The sequence below is a fragment of the Notolepis coatsorum genome (assembly GCF_963971535.1).
Source record: "Notolepis coatsorum genome assembly, chromosome: 1".
Lineage (NCBI taxonomy): Eukaryota > Metazoa > Chordata > Actinopteri > Aulopiformes > Paralepididae > Notolepis > Notolepis coatsorum.
Genome location: NC_140165.1, coordinates 311,292,939 through 311,315,912, shown reverse-complemented (window position 1 = coordinate 311,315,912; position 22,974 = coordinate 311,292,939). Strand labels below are relative to the sequence as shown.

General features: G+C 45.2%; 1 protein-coding gene across 1 annotated transcript in view; it reads left to right on the top strand.

The window, feature by feature from the left end:
• The window catches only part of LOC311226058 (homeobox protein cut-like 1), a 153,963-nt gene that overhangs the window by 111,521 nt on the left and 19,468 nt on the right, over positions 1-22,974 (top strand). The window contains exons 14-20 of the mRNA XM_084311437.1: positions 2,860-3,159; positions 4,149-4,337; positions 8,006-8,327; positions 10,858-11,397; positions 16,166-16,221; positions 18,947-19,153; positions 20,165-20,271. Coding sequence (XP_084167563.1) covers positions 2,860-3,159; positions 4,149-4,337; positions 8,006-8,327; positions 10,858-11,397; positions 16,166-16,221; positions 18,947-19,153; positions 20,165-20,271 — 1,721 coding nt within the window. The remainder of the gene's footprint in view (positions 1-2,859; positions 3,160-4,148; positions 4,338-8,005; positions 8,328-10,857; positions 11,398-16,165; positions 16,222-18,946; positions 19,154-20,164; positions 20,272-22,974) is intronic.

The following is a 22,974-nucleotide window of genomic DNA, read 5'->3' as shown; positions in this document are numbered from 1 at the left end:
GTGTGAATGACGTTTAGTAAGGTAAGCTGAGATTGCACAATTGTAAAGCGCTTTGGATAAAAGCTGTTATATAAATGCACCAATTACTATTTAAAATGTAAACCTCAATGATGTAGTGTAAGGAGGTAGCTTACCAATAATGATGTAGTATAAGGAGGTCGCTTTCCAATAATGATGTCGTATAATGAGGTAGCTTTCCAATAATGATGTAGTATAAGGAGGTAGCTTACCAATAATGATGTAGTATAAGGAGGTAGCTTTCCAATAATGATGTAGTATAAGGAGGTAGCTTACCAATAATGATGTAGTATAAGGAGGTAGCTTACCAATAATGATGTAGTATAATGAGGTAGCTTACCAATAATGATGTAGTATAAGGAGGTCGCTTACCAATAATGATGTAGTGTAAGGAGGTAGCTTACCAATAATGATGTAGTATAAGGAGGTAGCTTACCAATAATGATGTAGTATAAGGAGGTAGCTTTCCAATAATGATGTAGTATAAGGAGGTAGCTTACCAATAATGATGTAGTATAAGGAGGTAGCTTACCAATAATGATGTAGTATAATGAGGTAGCTTACCAATAATGATGTAGTATAAGGAGGTCGCTTACCAATAATGATGTAGTGTAAGGAGGTAGCTTACCAATAAGTGTTTGTTGTATGCATTCATGCCGCCTCTAAATTTAGTTTTTTCGTTGAATTTGAACGTACCAGCGAACCTGACTCACGAGATTCAGATAGAATTGTCAAACAATCAAATACGAATTAAGAACCAGTGTTTGTTGTATGCATACATAAATGTCGTTTTTTAGTTTTTGAATTTGCACGCCTGGTTCACAGAATTCAGATCAAATTGTCAAACTAGGCATTGCTACAGTAGAATCGATCAAATACGAATGAAGATCCAGCAATTCCATATCCTATATCTTGCTTAAAACGTTAGTCAGAAAACATATTTTAATGAACCGTTTAGGTGGAAAAATGGAGTTTTTAAAATGGCAGTCGATGCCGGTGAACAACTAACACGGTGACGACGTTTCCCGTGACGATTTCCATCGACCAACCGACGGTCTGCACTAGTATCGCGTAGCGGCACGCACACACACGGTGCCTTTTGGTTCCTACCCCCGGAGCGGCAGCGAAAACAAAAAATAGGCCCGAGTGAGCGCGGCCCGGCCCGTGCCGGTCGGCAGTGGAGAAAACAAAACAAAACAAAGCGGCGGCACGGATTCCAGCGCGGCACCACAAGGTAGTGGAAGCGCGCCAATATACACACGCACGCACGGCCCCTTGGGCAATGGCAGCGCTCTGTGTGTGCGCCAGATGATGGCTACTGTAGTAGCTAAGGGTTACTGTCACCATGTCACTCATGCACCTCCCCTCCTCTCCTCTCCTCTCCATCCCTCCCACCATCCCTCCCTCCCTCCATCCCTCCCACCATGCCCCCCATCCCTAGCGCTGTGGCACTGTCAGCCAGCAAGCTGCTGGTTTGTCATGACATAGACAAGCTAGTGTCGCCGCACCAGATGGCAGCTGTGTGTGTGTGTGTGTGTGTGTGTGTGTGTGTGTGTGTGTGTGTGTGTGTCTCTCTCTCTCTCTGGGGGTGTAAACAGCAGCTAATGTGCGCTGACAGCTCCTCATGACTGCTCTCTCCCAGCCTGCTGCGCTGCAGAACAATCCTACACAGGATGCAGGCGGGGGGAGATGGAAGCCGTACGAAGGACGGAAGAGATAAAAAAAAAAAAAACGTGTTCAGTTCTAGAAACGGACGACAAACCTTCGCTCTCCCTCGCGGTTTGCACTTCTTGCACGTTAGGATTAAAGTCGGGAGGACGAGAAGAGTTTTATGGGTGACGAGTAGGGGGTGTAACGATGCATCGATTAATCGAAATGCATCGATTCTAATGTGACGATTCAACTGCATCGGTTTGAAAATGTTAGAATCGATTATAATCTAAACTAATCGATTTTTTTTTTTTTTTTTCTTTTTTTTAATGTTTAAAAAAAAATGTATTGTTTTTATTGACCTATAGTCCATTCATGCTGAGTGAATCAGTTCCCCCAGACACATTTGTGTATTCAAAATGTTTTGGGGAATTAACTGATAGAAAATGTATCGAAAATTAATCGAATTGGGGCGGCTACGTGGTGCAGTGGGCAAGGCGCTCACCACGAATGCGGGAGACACTGGGTTCGCCTGTTCGAGCCCAGCGCTCCACATTGCTTTCAGTTTAGCTGGTCGTCCGTACTAATACACATTGGCAGTATTAGGGGGTGGGAAACTGATGGGTGGGGATCGGGCGTTGTGGACAGCGACTCCTACAGGTCGGTTGGTGCGCCTGCGCAGTAGAATCAGGAAGCGATGGGGGCGGCGCCCCTCCAAAGCGCAGACCCCTGACACTGAAAGATCGCGCCACGCAGGTGAAAAGATGCGACTGCTGTTACCTCGAGTACCGGAGGGGACTTGTGCTATGTATGACTTAGTCCACATTGCAGCCGGCTTGTGGGAGGCAAGAAACAGCGTTCGAGACAGGGGAGGGTTGAATTGGATGATACGAAATTGGGATGGGAGAAAAATAGAAAATGGGAGAAAAAGTGGATAAAAAAAAAGAAAATGAATCGAATCGAATCGTGGTCAATTGAAGAGATTTCATGATGCATTGAATCGTTGCCTGAATAATCGTAATCGAAATTAATCGTTGTGAGGTCGCATTGTTACACCCCTAGTGACGAGTCTCGGGTTGGATTTCCTGCCGTGCGTTTGCTAATCCGTTTGACCTCTCTGCTCTCCTCCTCCTCCTCCTCCTCCTCCTCCTCCTCCTCCTCCTCCTCCTCCTCCCCCTCCTCCTCCCCAAGCAGAGGGTACGCCCAAGACCTCGGCCAGCTGCAGCCCCGCCCCGGAGTCCCCCCTCAGCTCGGCGGAGGAGTCCGTCAACGGCCTGGCGGGAGACCCGCTGGCCCCCCTGTCCGCCGGCGGCCTCAAGGCCCCGTCCGAAGAGCCCTCGGGCGGGGAGTCCCAGCCCGGCACGCCCCTACCTCCTCTCCCCGCCCCCCACTCGGGCCTCAGCGTCCAGGAGATGGTGGCCATGTCTCCGGAGCTGGACACCTACGTCATCACCAAGAAGGTCAAGGAGGTGCTGACCGACAACAACCTCGGTAAGGGCGTCCTCGTCTTCTCCCCTGTCCCCCGCCGTTTGTCCTTTTTAAATGCGGTTAAATGGCGGGTTTATTATAGCGGCTTTTATCCAAAAGCGCTTTACAATTTGGTTCCTCACATTTTACACATTCGCTCACCGACGGCGGAGGCGACCAAAGCGAGGTGCCGATCTGCTCATCGGGAGCAGTTAGTTAGGGGTTAAGTGTCTTGCTCAAGGACACATCGACACGCTGCCCCCGGGAGGAGCGGGAATCTAACCGGGAACCTCCAGAAGACCGCTCTACCTCCCGAGCCACTGTCGCCCCTTTTATTACCGTCCTCTCTGGCTGTCTCTCTCTTTAGCAGAATCTATACTCAAAAGAGATGTCTGGGGGAAGAGAGATGGTTCGGGCTCCTTCAACTAGTCATAAAAAGATTTTTTGGATGGATTTTTTTTGATGGATCAGCAAAGTCTGCAAGATGGGTGTGAATTGGACACAAGTCACAAGTTCCTCCAATTAGTGGAGGAATGTCGAGGAGCCTGAATAGACAGGTTGACATGAGCGGGTGGGAAGTGTCCCAATCACTGTCCGACGATGGTAGAGAACAGAACAGAATAGAATAGAAGTACTTTATTGATCCAGAGGGAAATTCAGCACCACAGATCGCTCACAGTGAACGTTCAATCAAAAATCTAAAATAAGAATAGTACACAGAAACACAGTCAGACTACACAGTCCGAGATATATATAATATGTATATACATTCTACTATACATGGTGGTCTATATACATCGTGAACAAGTTACCGAAAACATTTGTGCGTGTAGCACCAAAAAAAGAGACTGAATCACAGATGTTCTTTCCCCATAAAAGAACCACATCCTTTTTTTAAAGTATAAATTACCCTTCAGTGTCTCTCCCTCCCCCTCCCCCTCCCCCCTCCCCATTGATCTGTATCAGAAAAGCTCCAGCCTGACCGTCTCTCTCCTCCTCCCCCCCCCCCACAGGCCAGCGTCTGTTCGGGGAGAGCATCCTGGGTCTGACCCAGGGCTCCGTCTCCGACCTGCTGGCCCGGCCCAAGCCCTGGCACAAGCTCAGCCTGAAGGGCCGCGAGCCGTTCGTCCGCATGCAGCTGTGGCTCCAGGACCCGCACAGCGTGGAGAAGCTCATGGACATGAAGCGCCTGGAGAAGAAAGGTGTGTAGCGTAGAACTGGAACATATAGAACATGAAGCGCCTGGAGAAGAAGGGTGTGTAGCGTAGAACTGGAACATATAGAACATGAAGAGGCTGGAGAAGAAGGGTGTGTAGCATAGAACTGGAACATATAGAACATGAAGCGCCTGGAGAAGAAAGGTGTGTAGCGTAGAACTGGAACATATAGAACATGAAGCGCCTGGAGAAGAAAGGTATGTAGCGTAGAACTGGAATATATAGAACATGAAGCGGCTGGAGAAGAAAGGTGTGTAGCGTAGAACTGGAACATATAGAACATGAAGCGTCAGGAGGAGAAAGGTGTGTAGCGTAGACATAGAACATATAGAGCATGAAGCGCCTGGAGAAGAAAGGTGTGTAGCGTAGAACTGGAACATATAGAACATGAAGCGGCTGGAGGAGAAAGGTGTGTAGCGTAGACATCCGACATCATAGAACTAGAACATATAGAACATGAAGCGGCTGGAGGAGAAAGGTGTGTAGCGTAGACATCATAGAACAACATGAAAGGTGTGTAGCGTAGACATCCGACATCATAGAACTAGAACATATAGAACAACAGAACACAACATGGAACGTGAAGCGTCTGGAGAAGAAAGGTGTGTAACATAGACATCATAGAACAACATGAAAGGAGTGTGTAGTGAAGCTGAGAAACATAGACATCATAGAACAACATAAACAGCGCAACACGAAACACCCAGGGAATAAAGATACTGACACACCAAACGCTTGTGCGCCGTACGGTAAAAAAATCCACGCCGACACGAAAAACATCAATGCCTTTGAACAAGAATTACACACGCACGTGTGCACACAACAACACTACCCTTTGTTCGGGACAGGATAGCATGTTGCACGGATCACAGTCACCCCGGCGAGCTGTCAGCGCCCATCAGGACCACGGGCCTCACTCAGCGGATTGGATGCGACAGCTCATAGGCCGCCAGGGGGCCTTCCTTACTCCGTCCTCAGCTCCCCTCTTCATCATCATCATCATTATCAACAACAACAACAACAACATCATCATCAGTGTCTATTAGTGTATTTTCTATAATCGTTACCCTCCCCCGTTCACTCTCTCTTCTATAGTTAAGCACCATTTGCATGATATGCGGCGCCGCTGTGTGAAAAAGAACCAGACCTTCAGCCAGCAGGTCTGCGATCCCCAGCGGCCTCAGAGTGACCCCCCCACCCCCTCCCCCCCTGACTCTACAAGCGGAGCGCGCGCCCAGAGCGGAGATAGAATATACGCTTGTTGTTCCCAGTGTGCCAATAGGCACGCGCGTCCAGGATCAGTTTACCCTCCCGATAATCGCAACCGAGACACTCAAAGGGCAAACAACAGAACTGACCTCAGTGTACGGTATCTAGGGGGCTTTTTTTGTTCTCTTACTCTCCGTTCAACTTCTATTTTAGCTCGTTGACCCCTGAATACATTATCCAAAGAGCATCGAGAACACGGCGCCGGGCCGATAGCGGAGCCCGGAGGAATGACTGAGACCTGGCGGAGCCCAGTTTGACCTCTCAACCCGCGCCGCGTGGTTTTCAACGCCCGCCCCAAGACAGGCGCACAACCTTGGCAGCGGTGTAACCTTGCTCTGAGGGCCTTGGATGTTCCCAGGGAACATTTAGTGTGTCTATCGGCATGTATTGGGGTTCAGAGAATGTCAACTACATGCACGGTCGCCATTAGATGTTCTTTTTTTCCCAGCCAGTGGTGCCTGGAGAGAGAATGGTGTTGATTTGTATTGTCGGGAGTCAAAGAGAGATGCCTTGGCTCGTAGAGTTGGGCTACACCGCCATCTAGTGGCCATTCAGGGTGTCTGCACCCCTGGCATTACAACCGCGACATCATCTTTTTTGTTGTTGTGATGAAATGTTAATCTCAGGATTTATTATCTAATCCAGTGTTATTTCTAGGGTTGGGTACCGTTCACATTTGAACCGATACTGGTACCAGTACCAGTTCCTGGACTTCCGTATTAGTACCCAACGGTACCTTTTTCTGGTACTTAACTCTCTGTAATAACAAGAAATGTAATTTCAGTTGTAAAAAAAGATTGGGGAGCTCCCGTAGCTCACCGCATATCTCGGCGCTATTTCTGCGTCGGGGAAAACCGTGCTCGTCACGGATCTGGGGGACACGAGTTCGATTCCCGGACCCGCCGTCATTTCTCAGAATGTCTTCCCCTGCTCTACATCCCATTTCAACCTGTTTCTGTCGGTCATGCTTGACCAGAAAAGCGATAAACGCTAAAAAATAAAGTAAAAAAAAAAAAAAAAAAAAATGGAATAGCCTTAGTGACGGGTTGAAGTTGTGTACTTCTCAGGGGAGATTTAAAAAAAGCCTTAACACTTTCTCTGCCACGCTTATATCCATCAATGTTTGATCACTGCCACCACTCTAAGTCTATGGAGATGTTTACCTTCTTTGCAGGGCTATAACTTTTTAAATTGTATTGCTAAATTGACATTACTATGGCCCATTCAACATCGATTATCTATGTAGGAACGTTTTACTTTTTCATTCACACATTCATACAAAAATACCGTCTAGAATATAAATGTTTTTATCGTTTTCTGCAGTAATTCCTAGAACGTGAGATATAGGCATAAATGTATATATAAATTATCAAATGCCATTTGTTGCCGATACACGTTATATTAAAAATTTCAACTGTACATGGTCCTAAACGTTATGACTGATCATGCGCAGGTGAACGGAGGGGGGGGCGTTTATAATTCCGTGATCGTCGTTAAATGATTTATGTAGTATGGGTGATATATAGATCAGAGCAGTTTGCATCGATAATAATAAACAAAAACGCTGAAACTCACGGCAGCCTCCTCTTACCGTTGGGCGATGATACTGGAGCAAACAGATCCCAGTTATGTAATGGGGATCGAGGCGATCCATTTCCGGTTTGTATAATACTAATACACGCCCAAATCATGTGGATTATTGAGTTATGGCAGCGATCCATATCCACGGTGTGTGGCTAGAGTCCTGGGATGATATACGAGTGGCCGGATGGATTTAGGAGACGCACCGATATGCAACAGGCATATCCGGTTTGGCAACTCGCCGATCGTCCACCAGGTGGCAGTGTTGAAGCGTTGCAGAGTTGTGCGGAGTCCCACAGCATCATACAAGGCTCCGTGAGTGAAATATGAATACCATGGCGAAAAATATGAAATATGATCACAATGACGTCGTACGCCGTGATCTGGCAGAATTCGCATGAACTTGAAACCCGTTGTATGACGTTATTGGCGGAGAAAGTGTTAAAGGATAAAATAATTCAGGAGTACAGTTTTGAGTAAAACATCAAACATTTGTTTTTTCTTTAATTTTTTTTTTATTTAAAGTTTTTCTTTCTTATATTAAAATATATTTAGTTTTTAAGAATTTGTAAAGGATAGGTAAAAATAAGCACGTGCTTCAGCCTTTTTGGTCGTTGATTTTGGATTTTGTGTGTGAGCTTGCCTTGAATATGTACATTTGTGATTTTCTTTTCTTTTTTCTTTTCCTTTTGTAAGTCCACACGGGTGTGTTTGATTTGTCTGTAAACAAGACCGAAAAATAAACGTCATTCATTCATTCATTCTGGAGACTTGACCCGTCCGTGTTCCCGTCTGCCCCGCAGCCTACATGAAGCGCCGCCTGTCCTCGCTGAGCGACGGCCACCCGGTGGACAGCAGCCTGGTGGGGCCGGACTTCCTGCTGGGCTCCCAGAGCCCGGGGCCCCAGCAGCACCAGCAGCAGCACCAGCAGCAGCACCTGATGCAGCACCACCAGCAGCAGCAGCACCTGAAGAAGGCCCGCGTGGTGCTGGGCCCCGAGGAGAAGGAGGCCCTGAAGAGGGCCTACCAGCAGAAGCCCTACCCCTCCCCAAAGACCATCGAGGAGCTGGCCTCCCAGCTCAACCTCAAGACCAGCACCGTCATCAACTGGTTCCACAACTACAGGTACAGCGTCAGAATCAGAACCAGAATCGGAACCAGAAAGGTCTTTATTGGGTGTCGCACCGCATACAGCACTGCGGTGCAACGTGGCCGACCCAGGGTTCGATTCCCAGACCCGATGTTCTTTGCCGAATGTCTTCCCTGATCTATTTCCCATTCCTTCTCTCTCTCTCTCTCTCTCTCTCTCTCTCTCTCTCTCCCTCTCCCTCCCTCCCTCCCTCCCTCCCTCCCTCCCTCCCCCCCCCCCCCCCCCCGGACTGCCCGGTAGCAAAAAAACAATTAAAACATACAAAAAACACAACATAACATAACATAACATTTAAAAAAAAGAAAGGTCTTTATTGCCAAGTAGTTTTCACATACAAGGAATTTGCTTTGGTCGTTTTCGGTGCGACATTAGCGGACAGACAGTTAACAGACATATAATACAATAAAGAGGTTGAGTAAGATCAAATAATTTTTTTTAATATGAACTAAGTTAAGCACAATAGAATAGAATGATCAAATAAATAATATATAGGCCAGGGCTGTACAGTACAACTGTAAATAAAGCGGTTGAATCAAATTAAATGGGATATAAACTAAATTAAATATAGCACAATAGAATAATAGTACAATTATAAGTAAAAAAAAATTAAATAGGAATTACCGTCGGTAGTGTGATAGTAAAGAGTTAACCTTCTGTAGTGTGGCAGTGAAAGGGTTAACCTGCTGTTGTGTGGCAGTGAAAGGGTTAACCCTCTGTGTATTGTCACAGTGAAAGGGTTAACCGTTTGGTAGTGCGGCAGTGAAAGGGTTAAGACACTGGAGGGAGGTAGAGCGGGTCGTCCGGTAATCGGAAGGTTCCCCGGTTCGATTCCCACTCCACCTCGGGGGCGGCGTGTCTAAGTGTCCTTGAGCGAGACACTTAACCCCTAATTGCTCCCGATGAGCAGGTCGGCACCTTGCATGGTCGCCTCCGCCGTCGGTGTGTGAACGGGTGAGTGAATGGATGAATGTGAGGAACAAATTGTAAAGCGCTTTGCGTAGGGCTGTCTTAAATACTTCGAAGTTTCGAAGCTTCGTTCGATGGCATGGGCTTCGAATTTGAAAATAAAATTCGATTATGTTAAAAAAATAAAAATAAAAAAGATTATAATACAAATAAAATTAATCAATATTATTTTTTTATTTCGAAGCTTCGAATTAAAATCGAATCTCGGCCCAGAAGCTTCGAATTCCAAAAAAAATCGAAGGTCAGCCCTACGCTTTGGATAAAAGCTGCTAAATACATGCAGTCCATCTACCATTTACACTGTAAATGGTAGATGGACTCCATGTATTTAGCAGCATTTTACACTTTAATTAGACAGAAGGATATGAATGACTTCTAAATCACTAGTATATTTAGACTCTTTGATGCCATGTTGTTTTGAGTCACTTCAATGACTGCTATCTGATTTGAGAAGTGTTGACAGGGTTTGCACAGTGCTTTATTTTTTACCAAAAGAAGTCAAGGCCTGGAATTCCTTGAAAACAGCCCATTTGTTAACAAGGTGCTTAAAAAGTCCTTGAAATTCAAATCAACCATTCGCATTGAATGTTTTGTTCATCCGTGATCAAATAGTTCTGAATCAAGAAATAATTTTTTTGTTCTGTTTTAATAAAATCTGACGAGTCGCTGTCTCGCGCGCTCCAACTGCTTTTCCTCATTTCTTCGCGTGTGCCGCTCTAGCTGGCAAGCAGGCCAAGAAGATGCTTAAAAAAAAACAGCATTTAAAAGTGAATTGTATCCTTCGAGTGACATCCTTGAAAATGAAAAAGATTTGTTTGGAAAAGTACTTAAAGGGGAACTATTTTACTATTTCTTTCACTATTTGGGCACTTTTACACAATTCCTGTGAGTCTATGGAACACCTCTGTAATTATAATTTTTTTTAATTCATTGTTTTGTATTTCTAATGAAGTACTCAAAAACAGCATTTTTCTACCTCAAGATCTTAAGCCGTTTTGAGCCTGGGCACCTAAACCACGGTGGGTCTGATGCCACACTGCCACATTATCATGCAGCTGAGTCTCTCTGACATCACAGATCAGCACATTTTCAGATGACTCATTTCAGTGAGGGTGAATATTGTGAGAGGAGAATTGGAAGAATGCGCCAATATGAGAATTAGTGACATAGATCATATTAATATAAGTCCACATAGCTATGAAACAATGCTAAACACTGAAAAAGGCCATTTATAAGATAGTTCCCCTTTAAAAGTCCTTGAATTTGGGGCGCTCTAGTAGCACACCATGTATCGCGCTGCGTCGCGAAGCGGCCGTCCCGGGTTCGCTTCCCGCTCCCGGTGACTTCCGTTTGTCGCATGTCTTCCCCGCCTCTTCTCCCGTTCGTCCTCTCCTCATCTGTCGGTCGTCATGTCTGACCATGAAAAAGCGATAAACGCAAAAAAATAAATCTTAAAAAAAAGCCCTTGAATTTCATTCAGCAGTGTCTGTGGGAGCCCTGTTCTGAGTCGTATTTAACGTCCTCCTCTCCCCTCCCCAGGTCACGCATTCGGCGGGAGCTCTTCATAGAGGAGATCCAGGCGGCCGGGGGCATGAGGCCCCGCAGCGAGGGCGGCTCCCCCTCCCTCCGCGGCTCCAAGGCCGGCGAGGGCGACAGCTGCGACGGCACGGAGTCCGACGGCACGGTGGAGGGGCGCCAGAGTCTGCCCGCCGGCCCGGAGGAGCACCGGGAGGAGTGCAAGGACCAGGACATGATGGAGGCCGAGTCCGAAGCCGGGGCCTCGAGTAACTCCCCGTCCCAGGGAGACTGCACCGCCACCACCCCGGGCTCGGCCGGGCCGGCCTCCAGCTGCGGCGGCGGCCAGGGGGGAGGCGGCCTGGGCCTCTTCAGCCTGGCGGAGGCGTCGGCCTCCTCCTCCTCCTCCTCCGGTGGCTCCTCCTCCGCCCCCAGTAATAACATCCCGGCGTCCGGCCCCGCCAGGAACCCCCGGGACAACACTCTGCGCAAGAAGAAAGCGGCCAACCTCAATAACATCATCCACAGGCTGGAAAAGGCTGCTAGCAAAGAGGATCCTTCGGAGTGGGAGTTCTAACGCCCACCTTCCCCCCCCCCCCGGGTCTCGTCCCCTCTTCATCCCTCTCTCTCTCTCTCTCTCTCCTCCTCACCACCACCTCTTGACCTTACACCCCCTCCCGCTCCCCGTCGGAGAGAGAGAGTGTGTGGGCGCAGCCAAAGTGGAGCTCAGCAGCACCCCCCCCTCCCCGAAACAAGGAAAGACGACAAGGAGCGATCGGTCGACTAAAACCCCCGAGAGAAGAAGATCATACTGAACACTAAAGAAGAACAAAGAGAGAGACACCGAGACGTGTGTCTCTCTCTCTCTCTTTTGTTTTTGATTTTCTTTCTTTTTCTTTCTCTTTTTTTTTTTTTTAAACTGCGTTTTGTTTTTGTACTGAGTAAAGAAAAAAGTTATATATACAAAAAAAAAAAAAAAAAAAAAGCACTTAGCTGTCCTGCTGGGCCTCTGGCCTCTGGCCCTGCTGTACCTGCCCCCCCCCTCTCTTATATCACCAGCCACTGGTGCGTCAGACTGGGTTCTGCGGGTCTGACCCGTAAGCCTGGGCTGGAGACCCTGGACTCGGTAAAAAAAACACACACAGGCAAGGCCTGTGACCCCCCCCTCCCCCCACACACACAGCAGCTGTCACAGCGATAGACACCGATAGATGATAGAGACGAGGACTCTATTTCTTAAAAAGGAGATCCCCCCCTCCCTCCCTCCCTCTCTCCCTCCCTCTTCTTCTCACCTCCCAAGTGTCCACAAACCTCCCCTCACTCAGTGAGACGCCTCATTTGTTCACACTGTAGAGTGACTGTTACAAACCCTTTGCCTTTTTCACTCACTGTGTGCGTGTACGTGTTTTTTGTATGTTCGGGGGTTGTGTGTCAGTGTGCACGCGTGTGCGTGTCCGTGTGTGTGTGTGTGTGTGTGTACACGCTTCCAAAACGAAGGGGTGCGTGTTTGTTCTCTTCTCGATGGCAGCATGTGTGTTTTTTTTTGGTTTTGATCTCCCTACGCTCTTCTTAAAGAGAGTAGTCAAAAAAAAAAAAAAAAAAAAACCTCGACGTCGCCATGTTGCCGTGGTTACTGATTTTAAGACGAACTTTGACCTGTTGTCTCCCGTTACCTATCCTGCTGACAGCCATGTGATGGCCAGGAGGATTCTCCCGACTCCTCCCCTACTTTATACACAACACACTCATCTGATGAAGAGGAAGGGACCCCTCTCTCTCTCTTTCTCTCTCTCTCTCTCTCTCTCTCTCTCTTCTCAAGCACTTCCTTAAAGGATGAAGGATGATCTCTTTGTTTTTTCTTTTCATATATATATATATATATACACATATATATATATAGAGAGATAGCAATTCGGTTGCCAATAAGAGATTGCACAGTCTATTGACTCTAAAAGAGTACAAAATAGGGAACTTTAGGAAGCATTTTTAGTACAAAACAAGAACAGAGAAGGAAGGAGAAGGAGAAGAAAAAGAGAATCACGAGTTTCTGGTAAAAAAAAAAAAACGTTAGTAATGGAATAATGCTGCGTTTGTCGACATACGATACGCTGAAAACAACATAGTACTGTAGCTCTCCTGTTGTTGTTATTGTTGTTGTTGTTGTTGTTGTCTTGGTTTGTGCTGCACCTCACAGCTTTAACTGGCCTGGGACCTGCTGGGTCTGTGTCCGTGCCGCCTCCAAATGTTCACAAACACGCATCGTTTATAGGCCAAATCAGGAAGACTGTGTGTATTTCTGTCTGTGTGTGTGTGTGTGTGTGTGTGTGTGTGTGTGTGTGTGTGTGTGTGTGTGTGTGTGTTTGCGTGCATGTGTCCGCACCTGCATGTATGTGAGAGTGTTAGTGAGTGTGTGTGTGTGTGTGTGTGCGTGCGTGTGCGTGTGCATTTGTATACGTGTGTGTGTAAGTCACGGAAGAGGTCAATTCACTTTCAATTCAAAACAATTAAAGGAAGTCGAATATTTTTCAAATATTTCCAAAACCGAGAAGCTTTTGCCCGTGCTAGGATTCATATGTGTAATAATAATTGATTAATTGACGATAAATGCTCTTATTTTCTAGGAGATGAATTGCAGTTTGGATCTAATTTTTATTTTTATTTTGTATTATTATTATTATTATTGATTTTGTGTTGAAAGTGAATCGACCCCAGGCCCTGTCTTGAGTCATTGCCACTCTCCCCACCAGTCTATCCTGTATCCAGGGATGTAGGTCTTTAGCATTGAGTTCTACTGTATACACTAAAAAAAATAAGAATAAGAAAAGAAAGAAAAAAAACTTTAAAAAAAGAAGAAAAATAAATACCTATAAGGCATATCACCTCCTCCCTCTCCCACACATGCCCTCAGTGCCTGTCAGCCCACTGCCTCCCCCCTGTCTGTGTGTCTGCGAGGAGTACGTGAGTCCGTGCACGGCACGCCGTGTGCACGCGTGTCTATATATACACACGCGTGTGCGGGAGGAAGAGAGTGCGTGTTTCATGTTTCACGATGAGTGGGGTCATAGTTCGTATCTACTTGCACACACTACTAGTGCACAAACTGCCACCCACCTCTCTAAGCTGTTTGACGCGATACCATTATCATTAATCTTCTCACAAAGTAGTGTAATACTATGATTTACTGTAGCTTGGATTTATTGCTATTTTGCATATATAGTTTGGTTTTTATTCTGCTTATTTATAGGTGCTGTATTTTTATTTTAAACGTTTTTTTTTCCATTTAATGTCTTATCATTTTGAGTTGTTTATTTTGTAAGGGATTATACTGTTCCTGAGGGCAAGTAACAATTTTATTAGACTTATAGACTGCCGGCAGTATTGGTTAATATTTACAAAGATGTACTAGTTCTCATTTGTATGTATATTCATGAATCCTAAAAAGTTTAGTGTCATTTCAATAGCTTTGAAAGATGTGTTTTGCGACAGTACATGCTCCCAGGGGCATCGCGCTCTGTTATGCTCTTAAAAATTGCTAGCTAGAGAAATCAAAGGACATATCAAGAAAGCAAGATCATTGAATAGCTGATTTGCGTTTATTCTCTCATCCAATAATTAGTTGAAATTCTTCGGCTCTTGTTTTCCCTTCTCTGATGGTGTGTTTTTTTGGCTACATCTTGGTATTTTTTAGTCGGCAAGCCCAATGCCGACTAATCGTGGCTGAACATGCAGCGTTCTCCGGATACAGAGGGAGCCCTTTTCACGCGATTACAGTTCCATGCTTTTTATCGTATAGCGGCATTACTAATGAGCTTGTATACAATGTCCAGTAGGTCAAGTGAAATTATCTAAACTTGAAGATATTCTGTTAACTTGAACGTTAACTCGAAGAGGTCATATCTGCCAAATTGAGATTAGAGAACTATAACAGATAGCAGGAGTGCTATGCTAAGCCAGATTGAAGGGAGAAATAGCCAGTCTATGATTATGCATTATCTATATATATATATAGCAGTCGATAACGAAGCACTTATTAGGATCTTTATTGAAGATTTTTATCCAGGACAGGGTCTGCAAAGCTAACACTAACGCTAGAGAAACTCTCCCGGGAGCTCTGGGGAGACATCTGCCTTGTAGGAGTGGTTCTAAACCAAGCACAGACTCTCATCCTCATCCCAACACACTTAACACTAAATTGAGAAGAGAAAAAAATAAAAATGGCTGCGCCCGTGTTTTTATACTGTCGATAATATCTAATGTCTTCTCATCCATCGTGTCTCGTTTGGAGATAAAATGTCAGCGTGACCCCAATGGAGGGTCCCCGTTGTTTAAACACAGGACCTGTATCACCTGCTTTAGTTGGAAATTAAAGGAATGCTCAGCCCCTCCTAAGATTAGCGAGTAATAATATCTCCCCCTTTTGGCCACATATCCGACGGTACTGATGACCTCGTTTTTATTGCATCAACTAAAACTTAAATCTTGAAATTCCTAGATTGTTACACCCCCCCGCCCCTCTCTCTCTTATCGTCAACGATGATGGATGTAAAACATCTATCCTCTGAATGGTATTACGGTCCCACGGCCACCATGGCTGTGATCGCGACGAACCGCGGTGTGTTTTCATCATGTGATTAATACCTATTGTAGAGATTGAGAGAGAGGGAGAAAAACAAAGCACTTAACCCTGTTCCCCGTTCATCAGCTCGCCTAGAACGTGTGAGATCATCAGATTTGTGCCTTTTACTGCCAAGCAGGCACCGAACTAGTGATGTCATTAGTGATAGACATAAATCAATACATCTTTTTACAAGGAGTTGTTGTCGTCGTCGTCTCCTCCTGGTTAGTTCGGAATTCATCCCACATCGAGATGCTTTGATTAAATGGCTTCTTTCCCCCATGTACTCTGTAATATGGTACTTAAAAAAAAAAAGCCCACTTCCTTCATGTATTCCCTCCTCACCGTGTGTGTGTGTGTACTGCTGTAGTATTTGGTCAGTACACCCAACTAAAGGGTGCCGAAATCGGATGAAGTCTTTTTGAACGAGCATGTATCTTTATTATTATTATTATCACTCATTTGCGGACGTTAATTTTGTTCTGGGTCTTAATTCAAGACTGTCCTCCTGTCCGTTATTTCCCCCCACAACAACAACACAATGCATTTCACACTTTCGTCGACATACTGTACCTGTATAACTAGCGGCGAAAGGGCCAGAGCATTGAACGAAGGAGGAGGAGGAAGCATGCAAACACAGTGGACACTGTAACAACACTGAATTTGTTCTTAGGGCATTTTGTATTTTAGTTTTCTTTTTCTGTTTTGCGTCGTCAGGTCGGCTGTGACACGGCACTACAGACGTCGCTTTGGTTCGGGTGCCAACGATGACGGTTAATCCGAAACGGGATAACCTGTAAATACGGTTGATCAAGTTAGCTATTGATTCAATATCGTCACAGTACGCTTAGCTTTTTCTTTTTTTTTTTTTTTTTTTTTCTTTGAGGGCAAGGAGGAGGAGAAGGGACGATTCAGGACTTTTCCATGATCCACAGATATTTTTCTACAAATTTAAATCAGATTCTATACACTGTTGAATGACATTGTAAAGGTGTGTAAAACAGATGCTGTATCTCATATCCTGTTTTCTGAAGTTGTAAAGCTTTACTGTATGATGTGTTGGAAGTAGTGCTTCTTCATTTTTAATGTGTTAGTTGTAAAAACGGAAGCCCAAACAGCAGCACTGGTCACCGTATTCAGGAAGAAGAAAATCGAAAAACTAAATAAAATAAAAAAAAAAAAAAAAAAGAGAGAAGAGAAGAAGAAGAAAGAAAGAAAGGAGAAAAAAATAAAAACCTCAGATGTTTTTTGTAATACTTTTAGAATATATCTTATGAAGTGGATTTTGTAAGGAAACACTTTTCGGAAAAACAATGGTGCTGTATGCATATAGCACACTCATTAATACATACACACACAATACAGCACAATTACATTTTCCTTTAAGCCACGCCCCCTCGGTGGGCTTTTGTAGTTTGTTTGCTCAGCTCTCATATCGCCTACACACAGCTGATCATACATTTTAATTCCTATTCCTCATTTTTCCCCCCTCGACGTGTTCTGTTACTCCTAACTATCCTTAGAATAGTACAGTTATGTGATTTAGATCGAATCTTTTTAACGAGCGAAGAAGAAGAAGAGGAAAAAAAATGAAATAAAGGAACATTTCAATTTAAATAGTTAGATCTTAAGGAGGGGAAAAAGCCAAATAGTTATAAATAGTTATCCACTTCTGTTGAAAAGGTGGCCCGACGGTTGACTTCTGTCGATAGGCCGGACGCCGCAGCAGCTTCAGTTGTTCATCCATAGGCCACTGCACCTCCGCGTTACATGGAGCTCGTGGGGGGGGGTAAGGGAGCTCCCCCCCCCCCCCCCTTTCCCGCTCTCCCATGAGCTCAAAATACCGGAAGTGTCGCGGTGGTCTATAGCTTATACCACAATGTAGTCTTGACAACCAAATGCCGTGGGGAGACCCCCCACCCCACCCCCTTGGAAAGCTTTAAGATGCTTGTTGAGGCTTTAGCGAGTTCAGAGCGGTGCTTGTTCAAACCGGGTCGTCAACATTGTGGAAGTTAATAGTTCTCCATAACTCGTCCCACTGACTTGTGTGCGAGTGTGTTGTTGCGTCTTATGTGTGTGTGTGCGCGCGTGCGTGTGTGTCGTAGTACAAAAAGGCTGCATGACCGTAAAGGGATGGTTAAGATGTCTTTTGAAAGTTGTTTTCCCCCAAATAGCACTTCTGTCACTCCTGAGATAACTCCTGTTTCATTTCCCTTTCATGTATCATCGTTTCTTTTTATCTTTCTATTTACTAAACGTATGTTTGTTCTCAGCACTGTAAGACAGTCCCCTCTGCAACATTGAAAAAGCAATATCACTGTATGAAACCTTCACAATGTATTTGTTATGATTGACATTTGATTCATCATCATCATTATTATTCACTTGCACCCTAGGTGTGATAATTGAAGTAAATCTCTTTTATACAAATACTATTAGTGTGGTGTGGTACATTTCTTTTTTCTTTATTTGGGTGGTGTCATTTTCAAGAGTTGGACATTTGGAAAAGGTTGGTGTCTCACGACGAGAGGCATTCTCAGAGAAAGAGAGATCGAACATGTGTTTTTATTTCCAGGGGCGTCGTTCAAAATGTTTTGCAAATGTTGGTCGAACGTACATTATAAGAGGCGGGTATTCTCAGAGAAAGCGAACATGCCTTTCTCAGAACCACAGTAGATATACTTCACCAAGTGTAGACAATAAACATCCAGAGTAAGGCATCCTTCAGAGGACTTTTTGGGGGTGTGGATCTCGACGACTTGGCCTCTTCCGCTGATACAGGTACGTTTTTACTAGGGATGACAACGAAACCGAATATGTCATACACAAATATCTCAGAGTTCGACCGTCTATTGGGGGTTGTTGTTGTGTGCAATGGGAGGGACCACGGTATAACAGTATTGTTAAAACGTCTCCCATGAGATTGTAATTCATTTGTTTACACCCAGTATTGTGATATTTTCACAGTACTACTAGTCCAAGGCTTGGAATGGAAGAAGGTTGTTGCCTGCTTTGAAGTCTGAAAGACCTTGAATTATGTCTAGTGATTGATTAATTGCTTCGTTTTTTTACTCAAATTAATGAGCATGGATTATCATTTCAGCTTTCATCTAACGCTAAGAAAAACAATAATTGATCACACAGTACATTGCGGTATTGAATCTCGCTACTTGAGGCGTTGTAGAAGAACTCTCATCGTGGTCCAATAATCCAAATGCATGCTGGGAGAATTCTGATAATGATATTTCATATAACACTACCTTATGCATACTGCACCTTATGTGATACTGCGAATATACTGTATATTTCAGTTAAGTTAGTTGGATAGTAAATTATATTGACTTATTTGTTTACACTGCTTGTGTTGTTTTTTTACTACCTGTACCCCCCCCATCCCCCATGCTGCTATGTTGCCTGAATTTCCCCAAGGGGATCAATAAAGGAATATCTTAACTTATCTTATCTTTCACGGCTCCTCCCCCCCTCTCGACCCGTCAGGGCGCTATGCGGAGCTGCAGGTGGAGTTTGCGTCCGCGGTGAGGACCAGCGGCGAGCAGAAGGATCTGATCCTGAAGCTGGAGCACGACCTGGGCACCATCCAGTCCATGTCCTCCCTGCAGCGCCCCGACGCCGAGGGCTGCGACCTGCTGGGCAACATGGACGACATCCCCGACCCCGTCAAGGAGGCTACCGCCATGTTCGCCGGTAGGTATGGAGGTGGTAGGACGGGCACGGGGGGTCTCCAGGAATCCTGCTCCAGGGGCGTAGAAGAAAGGGGAATAGCAGGAACCGACTGCCCCGGGGGCCCCCGAGCTGGGGAAGGGCCCTCAAGAGGGTCTGGACTCTCTGAAATATTTTAAAGGAACATGCCAACATTTTGGGAAATTAGCTTACCGTCTTCTCCAGAGAGAGACAAGAAGATAGATACCAGTTTCCTCTCTGTGCGTTCAGTAGAAAGCTATCTAGCTGCATGTTAGCCTAGCTTAGCACAATGAATGGAAGCGGACATGACCGGTTAGCCTAAGCATTGTCCAACTAACACCAATACCGAAGGCTAACAGGTCATGTCTGCTTCCATTCATTGTGCTAAGCTGCTTTTTATTTAAATTGTTTTATATATATATAATGGCTGCTTTTTTATATAGCGCTTTTATCCAATGCGCTTTACAATTTGTTACTCACATTTTACCCGTTCACTCACACACATTCACACAACGACGGCGGAGGTAAACATGCAAAGTGCCAACCTGCTCATCGGGAACAATTAGGGGTTAAGTGTCTTGCTCAAGGACACATCGACACGCTGCCCGGGAGGAGCGGGAATTGAACCGGGAACCCTCCGGTTTGCCAGACGACTGCTCTACTTCCAGAGTCACTGTCGCTCCAGCTAAGCTAGGCTAACGTGCAGCCAGATAGCTTTCTACTGAACGCACAGAGAGGAAACTGGTATCTATCTTCCCAAAATGTTGGCGTGTTCCTTTAAATGTTTTTTTACTAAAGGGTGCATATGCTGGGAGGGGAGGGGGGGGGGCCCAGAGTTTTGTGTGTATTAAAATAAACGATATTCCTTGAGTGACCCACTATTATCGCCCCACATACGGTTATGTGATTCTGTACTAAATCATATCGGACAAAAAGATTTTTATCGGATGTGTGTGAGTCTATATGTGTGTGCGTGTCCCAGGGTCAGGTGTAATGGGTGTGTGTGCTTGTCAGGTGTACCTCCTCAGATTGAGCTCCCTCAGGGCCAGATGGACTCCCTGCTCTCCATCATCTCCAGCCAGAGAGAGAGGTTCCGTTCCCGCAACCAGGAGCTGGAGGCTGTGAGTCTCTCGCTCTCTCTCTCTCTCTCTCTCTCTCTCTCACTCTCTCACACACACTATATCTCTACCTGTCTTTCTATCTATCCATCTCTTTATGTTTCTCTTCACTGGAACTGAAGGCTGTGAGTCACGGTTACACACACACACACATTGGTATGGGTTAGGGCTGTCCCAGACTAAGGATTTGGATAGTCGACTATGATTGGCCGAAATTAGCCGATAGTCTACTATTAGTCGACTATGAAAAAAAAAAGGATATATATATATTTTTTTTCATTCCATTTGGGCTGTGGGGGGTGCTTAACACTTTGATCGCCGGAGACGCCGAAACTCGTCATTCCCCGCCATGCTCATTCTGCCGAAGACGCCGTAACACGTCTTTGAAATCATATTTCTCCCCCGGAGACCTGAGATCTACTGCTGAGCCCCACTCAACTCTCTAACGGTTCAACAGCGCCATCTGGTGGCCGATCGGCAGATCGCCCAACAGGAAGTGATGTGGATGAAGTGGTGCTCACACATATTTCGTCCGGGCACTCGCTATCGTTAGAGGGACTCCATCTTGACAGAGTGAACATCGATCGGTGCAAATAACTCGATAAACAACATGATTTTGACGTATATACTATTATACAACCTGGAAATGGATCGGGTATTTCTACATCCCATAATAGAAAAATTTCTGTTCCACGCTCATCTCCCAACGGCCCGAGGAAGCTACGGTGAGTTTCAGCGTTATTTTTTAATGTCTTCGATACTAACTGCTCTAATGATCATATCACCCACACTAGATGAATGATATAACGTTGTCCACGGAATTATAAACGACCCCCCCCCCATCCGGTCAACATCAGATCATACGTAGTAACTCCTAGAAGCACATCCAGTTGAAATTTTTTTTTATCTCGCACAGATTCCTACCAAACTGTATTTGATCATCAATATAATGCATTTAGGGCTATAAATCAAGTTCTGGAGAAAGCTGCAGAAAACGATAAAAACATACTTATACTTTAGACCGTATTTTAGTATGAAAATGTGAATGAAAAAGTATAACGTTGCTACACCCTGAACAATATATATAGGACGTTGAATGGGCCATAATAATGTCAATTTAGCAATACAATTTAAAAGGTTATAGCCCTGCAAAGAAGGGGAACTTCTCCATAGACAAATAGAGCTGGCGAGGGATGGTAAATTATGAATTTAACCCCGGCGATCAAAGTGTTAATGTCTGAAGGAGTCGACTGAAGGCTTCTTGTCCTCTGCAAAAGCATGCAATTGGTCCACTGATGGATACATCTTGATATTAAGTCTAGTCTAGTGTGTTCATTAGATGGGTGAAATCCTCTTTCAGTGCCTCTGTGCCTGTTTTCTTAGGCAGTTAGCCTCTGGTATGCGTGCCATTAGCGTTAGCCACGCTTCTAGGCCTCTTTTCTTTTGGAAAGAATGATAAAAAAAATTATAATATTATATATATATATATATATATATCATGCGATTAAGAATTAATGCAACATTTGCAGATATAACTACCATTAGAGCACAACAAGTACTTGTAACAGATCCTGTAAAAATAAACGATACATTCAAAGTATTCTACTCCGATTTATATAAATCAGAAATGACCTTTGATCAAAACAAAATGGACACATTTCTTAATCAAATTATTCTCCCTAAACTTTCAGAGGATGACGCTAAACAGTTAGAAATACCGATCACACTAGAGGAACTCAAGAAGGCCATAACCGCAATGAAAAGTGGTAAGGCTCCAGGAAGAGACTGGATTGTATTCCGCGACACAGATAACATTAATGCCTACACGGAGACAGTGCTGGACTATGTCTGTACTAGGGTGAAAGAAACAATCCCCACTACCAAAATGAAAGTTTACCCAAATCAAAAACCCTGGGTAGACAAATCCGTCCGTGAAGCTCTGAGAGAGCGCACCAAAGCATACAATGACGGCCTAGTGGCAGGCAACATGAACGACCACAAGGTGGCGCAACACAACGTAAGGAGGACAGTGTCAGAGGCCAAACGGCGCTACAGGGATAAAATTGAACTCCAGTTTGAACAAGCTGACTCTAGAGCTATGTGGCAGGGGCTCAAAACGATGACAGACTACAAAGGCGCCTCCCTCAAACTGAACAGTGACATCTCCTTAGCAAACGACCTCAATACCTTCTATGCGAGGTTTGATGCTGGTAATAACAACACCAGCTCACAAGCCTCGGCAATGGGGGGGGGGGGGGTCGGCTGCTGATGGAGGCGCAGTGTTCAGGGTAACAGAGCATGAGGTGAGGCGGACCTTTAAAAAAGTGAATATCAGGAAGGCAGCAGGTCCGGACGGCATCCCCGGCCGCGTCCTAAAAGTCTGTGCCGACCAACTGGCCCCAGTATTCACTGACATATTTAACCTGTCCTTAGAACAGGCTGTCATCCCCACCTGCCTGAAGAAGTCCACTATTATCCCTGTACCCAAAAAATCCAAGCCTGCTTGCCTCAACGACTACCGCCCTGTAGCTCTCACCTCCATAGCCATGAAGTGCTTTGAGAAGCTAGTAAAGGGCTACATCTGCTCCTCCCTCCCCATCAACATGGACCCCCTGCAATTTGCATACCGCCCCAACAGGTCCACGGAGGACGCCATATCCCATGTGCTGCACACAGCAGCATCACACCTGGACAAGAGGCAGGGGA